This window comes from Pavona decussata, unplaced genomic scaffold, assembly GCF_977016875.1.
Source record: "Pavona decussata unplaced genomic scaffold, jaPavDecu1.1 SCAFFOLD_254, whole genome shotgun sequence".
Taxonomy (NCBI): domain Eukaryota; kingdom Metazoa; phylum Cnidaria; class Anthozoa; order Scleractinia; family Agariciidae; genus Pavona; species Pavona decussata.
In genome coordinates, this window is record NW_028145657.1 from 431,812 (window position 1) to 445,077 (window position 13,266).

Consider the following 13,266-nt stretch of genomic DNA (forward strand, 5'->3'; position numbering starts at 1 on the left):
TTTGCTTTAGATTTAAATTCGTATATATATTTCTGTATGTTGCACGTTTATAACAGTCGTTATTATAAAAGCCTACATAATAACCACTATATATAAACGTCAAGGAGGTCCATTCCCCCCGGCATCAATTTGGCGCCCTTACCTTAGAGGCGAAACTTTCAGTCACTTTATTTACAGTTACTCTTGTTTCCGCTATACTGATCATTCTGCCTTGGACTGTTCGTAGCACCATCCCAGACAAGCCAATTTGAATTGAATTGTTCCCTGAAGTGACAAGAAGGCACATAGCTAAAACAATCTATGATCAATCCATTGATATATGCAATAAGAATGCAAGCCTTCAGGAAAAATAATAGGATAATTATTGTTTAGAAGACCACCTGTTCATCATACAATGTAGCACATTAATATCATTTGAACAAATGCCATGAAATTCACTGAACTCGGTCAATTTTGGCGATGTTCTCAAGTTTTGGGGGAAATCCAGAAAACCAAGATAGCGGGTCCAAGATGGCTCCGGTAATTGTATGCCATATGATGTCATCACTTCTTGTTGCAGACTTCAAAGACGTACTATTTAATCTACAAGGGTTATTGTCATAGCTCCTGAATAGTGATTGAGTTATGAGTTAAGAGCACACGCAATTAAAGAACTAGCGGTGGAACGGCAACTCGGCTCTTGGGCGACGTTTGATGCGGAACGAGACAGGGTCGAGAACGCCACAGATAAAAAATTAAAATATTGGAAAAAACAGATAGGGCGTCTCACTCGCTCCAGACCTTTCGGTGGAAGACCACGCGCATTCGTGCGTACGACAGACCTGTATTGGCCAAGTATCAAATGCATTCTGATAACGTCATTAGTTGCACAGGAAGCCGGGTCCTTTGTGGGTGGTTAAGGGTTGGCGCGAGAGTAAATGGATCTTACATGTGAACCGATATTCAAACAGACAGAAGGCCAGTCGAGTCTGGTTTTGATTTTAATATTCTAACAATTAAAGTTTTATCGTTTGTTTTCACTTGTTTATGTATAACAATTAAAGAAAAAGTTGAAAACACTATAAATACGGACGTAGGAATCTTTACTACCATAACTAAACGTTCAACAGACCAAAAAATGTCTTGTATGAGTATAACAAACTTCGCATAAAAATTTAACGATGACAACGATACACGGCAAGAAATGCATGCCATGAAAAAAGAAAACTGACTAGCTGCTTCTTCTTGATTCTTAAAACCATTCTGTGGTCTCAGAACACAAACTGAAAACGAATACCAGCTAATTGATTTCTTTTAATATCGTTTCCGGGCAAAAATTTCAATTTGATTACTATGATAGCAGGGATTGAAAACTAAAACTGTTAAGTAAAATATAATAATAAAGAATGAATGCATGTTCCTTTCAATAACGTGCGTCTTGTTAAAAGAAACCTTCAGAGGATCTCAAACCTTTAAGGCACAGGAAAATATCGTGGAATCGTTATAGGGGGCTGGAAAGCCCCCTTAGATCCCCTCCTCACCCCACCAAAATCCTAGAGTGTGACAATTCATCTGAGCAGTACTATTTCTGTGGCTCTACTTATGCTGTACAAGGTGGTTCTACCTTTTGAGTCTGTGGATGAAATCCAACCATTCAAACGAAACCATTCAAATAAAAACCACTCAGCAGTACTTTCCTGCGGTACCGAGTATTATGCTGTACAAGGTAGTTCTACCTTTTGATTCTGTGGAAAATTCCCTTAAGTGTGACCATTCAAATGAAAGCTCCAGAGCAGTTCAGTCCAGTGGTGCTGTTCATTATGCTCACAAGGCAACTTCTACGTTCTGAGTCCGGGAACGAAATGCCAAGGTGCGACCATTCAACCGGAAGCTATTAAGCAGTACTTTCTAGTTTTACTGTTTGTTTTTCAGTTTTTTACAAAATTGAATTAGGGATTTTTATTGAATTCGGTCTTGGGTAGTCGATGAAATGAACGAGTTAACGCTAAAATGTATTGTTTCTGAATAAGTTATTCTACATGACAATATTATAATGCCTGTCATCCTCGGCCACTAGAGTCACTGTATGAGGGTATTTAGATACGTCATCTAAAGAAGGGTAATGAGCAATGAAATCTTCTTTATCCACTTGCGATGGTCGAATAACTTGTATGACTACACCAAGCGCATGGCCGAGCAAACACATTTCCACCTAAAGGAAAAATGAGAACATAAATAACGTGATGACGACAAATCACCCGTGGATGCCACCCTTGCACGTGGTCCCAAACACGAGCCCTTGAAGTTCTGAAATTTGAAGTCAAGTATTGCAGATCTCAGTTTTTACTAGAACCTCCCTTGTTTCTAACGTCCTTCTCAGGACTACACTCCCCCGGATGATCATAATTTACGTACTTATGACATGACTCCTGGGTCCAAACCATTTACAGTTTTTACTTATGTTACTTATTATCCCAACATGAAGAGCAAATGAGATTTAATCAACAACAAAATGCAGAATTCGCACTGATTATTACTCATCATTGAGCTCAAAACTGTCAAAGCAGTAATTCTTTTTTCTAATATATATATTTTTAAAACTCAAAATCTCCCCCTCGCCAAAACGTAAATAATGCCCAGATCAGTTCAAACCTTCTGATTTTGTGCAGTTTGTTTCATTTTTATATAATTATGCTTTATACACTGATCATAACTTCAACAACCAAATGCCCAAAGGAGGAAAGACGGAGAGAGGGGATGAAACGATCACCTGTTCTAATCCACCGGTGTCTCCTGTTCTATTCAGATGATTGATAAGTAAATCGCGTGGGCACTCGCACGAGTCACGAGCGAATAAAAGCATCCCAAATACTGGAACATCCTCGCCCTTGCTGAGACTTCTGTGCAACTGAACAGCGGCGTCGTACATAAGCAGCTTTGTAGCTTCAAGAATCTTTAACTCTTCAGTTTCGTCATTAAGTAAGGAAAGAGCGGATTCAATCCGTTCAGACTGAGTAGAGCTCTCGTATATCCTGCTGATCTGCAAAACAAAAGACAGCGGGTTTTTTAATACTGTTATTGTATATAACTTATTTTTAAAAAACGTATAATGCAATTTCAGGGATCTGATTGGCTTAGCGGCCATGGTATATGAGCCATCATACATGTACCATGTCCGAGAAATAGCGACAATAGCAATAAATTGTTTTCTGGTTTGTTCTTGTTAAGGGAAATCAGCAAGATCTACAAATATAGCAATATTTCTGAACAATTATTCCACTTACGCTTGATGGATATGAGATGATTATCGCCACTTTGGCGCAACGCGCTAGTTTGCGGGGCTGAGTACACCACCGTCTTACATGTATGTCGAATTTTAGGTCGATTGTTCGTTTCGCTCAAAAGTACATCGTCGTCGCTGTTGTTGTTGTTGTCGAAAGCCATGTGAAAAAATCAGGCACATTTAAGCCAAACGAAAACTCGGCAAAAAATTCGACACAAGACTTCAATTATTAAACATCTTTTACATACAACTTTTATAACTATAAATACTTTTATTACATAGGGAAAATCTACGATTTTCAGTTGCCAAGCAGCAAGTTGTTTGACCATTCTTTACCGATACCTGTAGCCCTTACAGCATGTTGCACATTCCCAGTGGAACAAAGTTGCCTCTGTGGTTGACTCACCCACTGTAAGAAGCAAGCAAGAGCGAAGTGGGGCCATGATTGTATTTGCGGCTTCATCCCTTAACAACTGCCTTCATGCATGCGAGACCAACAGCTGTACATACCACTGGATAAATGTATATTCCCATCTGATCATAAGAACTCTACTGCAGTAGATACGTTTTAAAGAAAGAATTAATCTTACTTGATTAGTGAAGAAGGCCAGAAATTTTTCCAACGTGGTTATGACTTCAGTTTGCTGAACTGGTAATCTATTGGCAAAGCTCCACTGATCAAGGCCAACATGTGAACTAGGGATCTGAAAAAGAACAGCATGGAAACAAATTATTGCACATGGAGGATGTATTCGTGCATGGAATGAGCTCCAGTCTACCTTATCTCACGATCTTCACAATATTCAAAATGGCAGATGGTAGTGAAGAACCTTACGACACACTGTAAAATACTCCACAAACTGTACACTTTGTGCATAACTGCCTTCTTAATTCCAAACTTGGAGCAAACCACATTGAGATGCATGCCAATATTTTATTACATTTGTACAGCTGTACTCACTTTTTCGAGTCTGGTTATCTCTTCAGGACGTGCAAGCCAATTCAAAATGGGATATTCTCCAGTTAATGCTTGAAACAGCACTGCCCTTATAGCACAGTAATTATCTCCCCTTATTTGACGGAGATGGTGACACCCAGTATGTGAGGAGATACAGCCATACCCCTGCAAAATATCCAGGATTTAAGATAACAAAATAACTCTCATGCTTTTTCAGAGACTTAACAGATTCTCCATGGCAAAGAGGCCGGCAGGTAAAGAAAAGTTGATTTACATTAAATTATCCACCAAGATCAGCTCAACCAAAGGAAACGCAAATGTGAGAAATGCTGATCAGCACCTGCAATCACCTAACAGATTAGGGTTCCCCAGTAGGTCACAAACATCAAGGGAAAAAAAATGCTGACCGCACTGGCTTGACGTTTACATATTATTTAGCCACAATTACATAATTATAACAGAGCTAAGCTACGTGGAAGGTAACTGCTGATACAGGCACAAAATTCAAAGTTAGTGAAAAGCACCCTCAAGACATTGACGCAGAAGAGGTTCATTTAATAATACCAACAGCACGTATTCCGTTATCTTAAACAACGTGGCTTGATGTACTTAATATTTCGGCTAGAGGAAACATTCCCAGATTGATTCATAAAATAAATCTGATGTTAAATTGTGTCAGTTTATTCTATCCATTTCCCACAAGAGAATGAAGCCACAAAAAAAAATAATAATAAAAAAAAAAAAGAAACAGTTTGATTATTTGACTATCTGAAATCTAGAAACTTAACCCTATCAAGACCCCCCTCCCTTTTTTTGCTGTTGATTTTTTTTTTATCTTCTGGGGAAAGGGGGAGGGGGGGGGGGTAGATTCTGCCACCCCTCCATAACTTAATTGCAAGTATAAAAGCTAGGACAAGGGGATTTGGAGGATAGATATGCCCACAATATGTTTCCTTAGAGGTCCACAACAGGAAGTGGTGATGTCATATGATTTGGCAATTATGTCATGATTTCAACGTCCAAAGTGGCTGGCCAACTTAATCATTTTGCAAACGTAATGCACTAATTTGAATGATGGTTTACATGTCACTTTTCTGAATTACCTCAAAATAGTGCACACTACTCTCAGATAATTTATGTGCCATTTTGAAGCAATTCCAAGAATCATTCCTTGAAATTGTTACACTCTATTTCCTGACCGACCAGTCTGGCAGGCCAGTTCTGACAAATGGAAAGCACTCTCAGATTTCTTGATTTTATGGAAACCTCAGAGAGCCAACCAAAATCAACCAAAAAGTTATAGAAATGAAAAGAAAAACACAAAAATGATAAAGAAACTTGAAATTAGCTGCAATAAAATTAATTTTTGTACATTAAAAAACCTGGCTGTCAAAAATTAGTTGCCAATTTTGGTAACAAATTCAATGAACCCTGACCTACCATACCAAATTGTTACCAGATAAAAAATTTCTGAAAAAGTCACGACGTTTCTTGCCGCTGGTGAAAATATTACAAATTAAAAGTTACAAATGTTCAAAGTCAGTGAGGGCAGAATCCCCAACCCCTCCACCATCTACATAGGGTGAAATAAAAAACAAAAGCTCCATTCCCCTTAGGGAATAGGAAAAATGTACATTGCGCATGTTTCACACAAGTCAAGTGAAAAGTATGAAATGAAAGCCATAAATGAACTGAAAAACCCCAAATCTTTGATTTTTTTTCCTCTACTTGTGACATTCAAGATGAAATAATTTAAAATATCACAAGTGTCAAAATTGAAGAGATTTGTTTCGGGAATGAACTTACTACATGTATCTCATTTACCTTCCCGCCTTAAAGACCCTTTTCAGAAAGCACCCTTAAACTGTATTTACCTTTTTTATGGCCCTTGAAGTTGGTGTATCACTCTTCCATTCTCGCAGAGCATAGTCTGTTATTGCTACTGGCTCTCCTACTGAAGCAAGAGGCTTCAAAGCCATATCGTCACTCATCTTATCACTTTTAACACCAGTTTCTTCGCTATCACTCTCATAATCCCCATCGTAACTATCAGTTTCTCGTTTGTCATGCGCCCATGCAGGGCCAGGCTCTTTTGATAAATTGCTCTCATTTTCAAAGTCTTCACTGCTGGTGTACCCAGTATCATGATGACTCTGTACTTCAACTAGTGGACGATCATCATCAATGTCTCCTACAGGATGGCGGTTAATATCGTCGGAGTCTGTCTCACAGATTTCCCCATCTGCGACCAGTGAACCCAGACTGTAGAAACATTGTGGTTTGGATAAGGTGATGCCGCACTTTATGCAATACACTTCAGTCTTTGAGGCGTTTGCAACAATGTCATTAGCATTAGAAGTGTGCAGGCAAGAATCTGGCCCTTCTTGATCACTTGGCTTTGAACTCTTTCTTTCGTTTTTTCTACGTGATCGACTCTTAGATTCTCCAAGAATATGATCTAAACTGTCACTGTAGGTATTGCTGGTTGGATTATTGTCAGCTCTGACATTCCTGTTATTTGAAGAAGAATAAGTTTTAACATGGCTTTTAGATAATTCACCATTCTCCCCGCTGTGCTGGTGGCCACACTTGACACATTCAAATTCAAATTCATCTGCTGTCTTGCTCTTCACAGACAAAGGCTCCTTTTGACATTCACCCATGCCTGCTTTCTCTTCTAATTTCTCTGAGTCACAGCTATGGGCCCATAATTGCTCAAGTCTCTGAGCTGTCCCCTGGACCTCTGTTGTTGGTGAAGGCCTTACACAAAAGAGGCTCCTAACTTGCATTTGGGGGCGAAAAGACCTTATTTTTTGTTTGACAGTTGAGATTGATGACACCTGCTTTTTGCCTGATGTGGTGTGTTCTGACAAGAATGAAGCAGTGGACTTAGAGGCTGTTGTAGCTTGAGCACTCATTTTTGGTTTCGGTAGATCTTGAGCTGCAAATTTACCATTAGTATCACCTTCCTTGTGAAATATAACATGCGCTTCTGCTGAATCTTCCACTTCTTCACCACTGCATCTACTCTCCTCCCCTTCCTTATTATGATTCTGAGGATGATGACTTTTATTAAAGAATACTTTTGTTTCTACATGTGTCTTTTTCTGTGAACCCTTTTTCATTTCTAATGGTGACAAACTTTGTTTCTGTTGCTGGTTTATAGAAGTAATAACATCAACGAGGAAATTCCCCTCCAATGTACTCCTATGCAATGGAGTCCTGTCTTGGATGATTAAGGTGTTCAAAGGTGATGTTGAATGATTCTTGTTGAACAAATAATGTTGCCTTCTAGGAGGGCCTCTAGATTGTCCGTTTGTAAACTGAAAGAAATATGAATAAATAATAATAGTTTCATGTATGTTAGAGATAAAGCAATTGAGAATATGAGTGAAAAAGATCCCAAAATTAGTTTCAAATTTATTCACTTAACAGCAACCTCAGAAGTTACATATTAAACTAATAGCTTTACAGTACATGTATCAACATGGTTCATTCTTAAACTGGAACAAAGGATGCATGCATCAACAGGGAGCTGCCTGCACAGTTATGCATGTGCACATTTGTCATACCTAAAAAGTATGCCGAGGATTTAAAAAAGAAAAAAAAATGCTTTCATTTGTAGGCTAATCTGCCATTTCATGATAAAAGCCTTGTTTTCATATGTTGGGAAAATACCAAACGATCAGGGATGTCACTGTTTTACAACTGTCCCAGACTTGCCTGACTAATGAAAACTTGAAATCCTAGACATTCCCCATCCTCCGGGATGGTCGCAGACAAATCAGGAAAATTGGGAGTGTTTCTATTTTCACAATGCAGCCCAGGTTTCTGCGATGGTCAGCGATCATTCCCAACATATGAAAACTCAAATTTATACTGTCAGGAATGTTGGCGACAGTTTTAGCTCGTTACCACAATCCTCTAAATTGTTTCGCTCCAGCTCCCCACTTTCCCCAGACAAATAAAAATGGCATCTGTCACTGATGAATACATCAAATTTGGGACAGATGTCTGGCGATTTCCCTATATCTCCCATTGTCTGGGATTTTCCTGACATATGAAAATGACTAGACTTAAAGTGGATTACTTAAGTTTTTGTACTATGCGAGCTTTGATATGCACGCGCTGCCCAAGGTACATGAAAACATCACGCGCGAGCAAAATCATGTGAACCAGCTGAGGAAATTCCGCGAGCACAAAAACAAAATGGTGGTTCTCGGAAAAACTTCCTCGTATTCCAGGTAGGTTTTAGAGGTGTGCTTACAGTAGCTAGATTGCGTTTGGGCTTGATAACTGAAAAAAACGTGTTGCCTAATCATTACCGTTCCTGAACAGCCTTAAAGCCTTTGCAGAGTTTGCAGAGTTTTGGACCAAATGTTTGTTTAAACTCGAAGGCAGCCTGCACTCAGCAGTTGAGGCGCACGCGCGCTGAAACCCGGGTTTTTACCAGAGCAAGCACGCGCAATGGTCTTCTCACCGGAGGTCGCAATAACTATTTTTTCTCGCTTAATTTCTCCAAATCTAGCCAAACAACCTATGTTCAAATTTTTGCTGTTTACAGAAAACACTAATAAAAATGGAAACGTGAACATTTTTTTAAAGAAAATTTGTCAGAATTTTTTGCAGGAATTTTCAAATAAAGCAAAATTTCCCAATTTTGTCATTTGCCAAATTTCTCCCTGACAATTTCGTGTTCTTGCCTGTAAATACTTATTTTTGGCCACTTTCCAAATCCTGAGATTTTGAAGTAGGGTTGTACAGCTAGATTTAGAGCCAGACAACTCTAAAAGGTGTAGTTTCCAGGTCCCACTAGGAGGGGATGGATTTAAAATATTGTACAAAACCTAAGAAAAAATTCTGGCTACATCCCTGATCATAATAATTGTACAGAACACCAACTATAGTATTTAAGATTAATGTAGCTACGTAATCAAATATTTGACACTTTTTCTTTTCCTGAAAAGTCCATTATGTACATTGTTCATGTGCAATGTACACTGTGTACCAATTTCCAGGCTATAAACACAAGCTAATTGTCTTTAATACAATGAAAACTTTGATTTAATGAAGTGCCAAGGGACTAAAGAAATTGGTCTGTTATATATCAAGGGTTCATTATACTGTATCAAGGTTCTGTAAATCCATACATTATAAAAGGGCAGGCTGGAGAATATTGTTTGTTATACCGAGGACTTCGCTATATATAGGGAGGTTTGTTAAAACTATTGCAATTATTTGGGTTTCAGAAAATGAATGTTGCAAACACCCATTAAAATTTCTACACATACAGGAAGCTGGACTGTTAACATGAAGACATTTAAATAAAGATACTGAGCATTTTATTATTTTTATGATGCATTCAGTGTATGATTTTCTCTCTTCTGATCTAAGCTAGATGTGTATGCACACACAAGAAAAATATGCTTGTAATTACACCCACTAATGAATTCATGAAGCTGGCATTTGAATTAGCATGTGAAAAAAAGGTATTGTCAGTGGTTAAAATGCACCCTACAAGCTACTTTGGCTGTCCCTTGAGCAAAGACAAACAACATTGATGACAACATGACCAAAAAATGCATAACTTGTAGCCTGTAAAACTACGCTACTCAAAACTGTTTACAAAAACACAACGCTGTATTTTGAACATAATCAAATATATTGAACGCATATTTGTTCTACATACACTGTAATGTTAGTGGTACCGGTGTTTCCTAATTTGTCTTTTCAACTTCTGGTGGTTCAGTAACTCTCAAAATAATGTGAAATACAATATCCAAAAAACAAACACTGAACAATAGTTTTATAATTTGGTGAATTTCATGATGAGATTTGTTGAGGATCACAATACAATAAATGTTTAATTTCGTGAGAAATAACGCATGCAAAATAATTTATGCATGCCATGTTTACAACTAATTTCCAAAAATTTTTAACTTTAAAGGAAAAAAGAAAGAAAGAAAGAAAGGTGGGTTGTTTTCTGGTAGATTACTGTTGTTTTCTGTTCATCGCTGTGGTCAAACCCGCAAAATCCCGTATATAAACACATCAGGCCTGGGAAGGGGTCCCCGGGAAGAATTAACTTACAGGTCCCTACACCACCTCAAATATTCAACTAAAAATTTTGAACGTATTAAGCAACCATTATCTTACTTAATAATAATAATCTGTTGAGTCATTCACACATCGCAGTTTGATTAGACTTTGAAAAGACTGCATGACAATAAAACTCTACGTTTAAAGCACTTTCATCACTTTTCGAGTAAATGTTTACAGTGAAATCAGCAGGTCACTAAAAGCACTTTACTATTAGTGCCAAAATCCAGTGTTAGAGAACAATTAAAAAATGAAAGCGGCCCACAGAAAATGAAAAAAAAAAAAGAAAAAAAAAGAAACCTCAAAATTCGAAAGTAATATATTAAAGCTTGCAGCTTGGGACGACTTTTGTTGATCAATATTTCTTCGTCTTATAAAAAAGCATAAGTTCGCGACTATTCTATTTTGAACATGAATTACAGCCAAAAAATATATGCAAATTTCCGAACCGCAAAACGGAAACTAATCTTCCTGTTTCTTCGACAGAATACGTAATTGCAAATGAAAACATTCTTCGTCCTATAGAGGGATCAAAATATCTGATTTCTGGCAATAAAGAGATAAGATCTACGATATATAATCCCTTTGAGGACAAAAATATAACTCTAATTTTGGACAGATTAAGCGTACAGTAAACTGAAATTATGAATATTTAGTTTTCCTAGAACGAACACAAACAAAATTGTTTGCTTATAATCTTGAGAAAAGACGACAAGTACAAGCGTTTTTGAATTGAATCGTAAAATGTCGAACGGTCGTATTCCATGTTCCATTCAATGAAATTTATATTGACTTGTTCATTTCTCATTCTTGGCGCCATGAGTCAACGAAAATGAACCACACAATTCAACGCTTGGATAATTCAACGACGATAAAGAAATTGCATCAGTGAAATTTATAATAATATTACCAAGACTCACCAGATTACCAAGCAACACAGGACTTCTCGGCGACTGCAAGCCACGTTTTCCTTTAATAAAAGGCCGCTGTTTTTCTTTCTGTTTTCCTCTGTATTGATTCTTGCGTCTATACGCTCGAACGAGAAAGCACAAACAGGCGAAGCACAGGACCAAAGAAACTGCTAACACCAGTAAAAATTTAGCATCTGTGAAAACAAAATGCGATGCCATAAATCCCCCATTTAAAGTCTGTCGTGAAGAGTGGCTGAACACGTGAACGAAACGAAAACAACGGAAGGCCCGCCGAACCTTTGAAAGAACCCCGATTGTTCGCAGGCAGGTGGTTCGATATGAGATTTAAGCTTTAGAAGCTGTGTTCTTCTTGCAGTGATAGAATTATATCTAGTTTCCATTGACTTACCAGCATTTAGGAATCTCGTGAGGTTCATTGCAAATCAGTTGAGTCATAAAGGCATTAACAGAGTGAATCAAAGTAAGCTCGCTGGAGTGACGAAGCGTGAATGGCTCGCGCGTCACAAAGAATACCGGTATTGAATTACCTCGAGCCCTCTGGAATAGGATACTTAGTGGGGAGGGGAGAGCAAGCACTTCGATAAAAGAAAATCCTTATTAAAGAGGAAAATTCAAATATAGAAATCACCTACGGCAGCTAAAATGTGACGCTTAATTTGTATTCAAAAGGAGAAAAATGAAGATTTTCCTTTAAAATATTGATTGTTTTATGGTAAGTCACTTAGCCAAGTACTACTCCCTTGGGAAAATCATTGTCGTCGGTTTGGTCTCGATCCCAATGGCGTTCATGTCACGCTTGATGTGATACAGGATTTGAATAATTACCCTCCTTGGTGCGAAATTATCACGGACGCATTTAATACAAAAGATAATCGTTGTTTATTATAAAAAAATGTAAATTGACTGGGAAGAATGTTTAACAACGATTTACTTTCACGTTCTCAATGTCCAAACGGAAATAAGCTGGTTTCAGTACCGGAAGCCTTTTCTTTTGAAAATATAAATGATCCTTGATATGACACAGACACTAATCACAGTGATAAAAAAAAAAAAAAAAATCAAAAGCTTCTGAGAATATCTTAAAGACATGTGCATTAAGAACATTATTTCTCTCTCTAAATTCGCATAAGACGATGAATAACCCCGTCGAACTTGACGAGATCTCGCGCGTGTAAACGAAAAAACACTGGCGTGCATCGCGTGTAGTATGGCCGCGTGCACTAAACCGTGGAGGTTCCTACACTTCAGTATAAGACTTCACCTGGAGATTCTTAGTCCTAGGACTGGAGGTGGAGATCTTAATCTTCAATCTGCATGTTCATTAAAATGAAAAAGTCATCTGAATCATACTTCCGTGTTCACCGACTCATGTTAAGTCAGTTGTCGCCATTTTGAATTTCTATTCTTCAATGTATAAGACTGTCCTTGGAATATAGTTTATGTCAGAGTGGAAATTTAATATTGTTAGCGTATCAGTAAAGGCTGCTTTCTGCGCTTAACTCAATAGACTAAATTTGGCGTGCATCATGGACCTATTTAGGCGTGAAAACAAAAAAGCGTGAACGATACGTATACTCGTGCGTGCACGTTAACAAAACAAAAACTAAAAAGCTCGCTCAAAAATCTTGCCTTCGCACTTCGGTTGCAGATTCACCAGTTAGAAAGCTCGGATCGTTCGAGTAGTAGCGGGCAATCGCTTGTCAAATCAAAGAGTGACCTCTGAAAACGATCACCCGCTACTGCTGGCTACTCAGCTTGTACTATATTCTTTCACCTCCCCCTTTTTTGCTTTTCATTTCACACGAAGACAGTCTATAAAATCATACCTCGCATTTCCTCTAGTAAAAAGTTATATCCAAGAGGGAGTTTTCCACGCAATATTTGCTGTAAGATTGGACAATAATACTTTGCAAAGAGTTTGTCACTTTGCGATGTGTCCACACGTCACACGCGCGCGCTATCGTGATGAAGAGACCACGCTACAACTGACCAGCGCAATCGCAGTGCGCCCAAAC

At 38.1% G+C, this 13,266-nt stretch overlaps 1 protein-coding gene across 2 annotated transcripts; it reads right to left on the reverse strand.

The window, feature by feature from the left end:
* Positions 1 to 962: 962 nt before the first annotated feature.
* On the reverse strand, positions 963 to 13,206 carry LOC146456412 (uncharacterized). Of its 2 annotated transcripts, none has more exons than XM_085092818.1 (7): positions 13,078 to 13,206; positions 11,240 to 11,424; positions 6,095 to 7,543; positions 4,224 to 4,385; positions 3,853 to 3,966; positions 2,750 to 3,019; positions 963 to 2,191 (listed from the first exon to the last, which is right to left on the reverse strand). In XM_085092818.1, exons 1-7 carry the CDS (start codon positions 13,082 to 13,084, stop codon positions 2,015 to 2,017), a joined length of 2,364 nt encoding a protein of 787 aa, XP_084948944.1. In that variant the 5' UTR covers positions 13,085 to 13,206; the 3' UTR covers positions 963 to 2,014. The 2 variants fall into 2 exon arrangements, with proteins under 2 accessions (XP_084948944.1, XP_084948943.1); XM_085092817.1 differs by lacking the exon at positions 13,078 to 13,206 and adding an exon at positions 11,640 to 11,819.
* Between the last annotated feature and the right edge of the window lie 60 nt (positions 13,207 to 13,266).

Excerpts from the sequence above, each read along its gene's own strand:
- LOC146456412 (XM_085092817.1), bottom strand. The coding sequence starts at position 11,667 with ATGAACCTCACGAGATTCCTAAATGCTG. Across the intron at positions 4,386-6,094 it reads CTTCAAGGGCCATAAAAAAG|GGGTATGGCTGTATCTCCTC; the intron begins GTAAATACAGTT and ends GATATTTTGCAG. Across the intron at positions 3,967-4,223 it reads AGATAACCAGACTCGAAAAA|ATCCCTAGTTCACATGTTGG; the intron begins GTGAGTACAGCT and ends GTTCTTTTTCAG.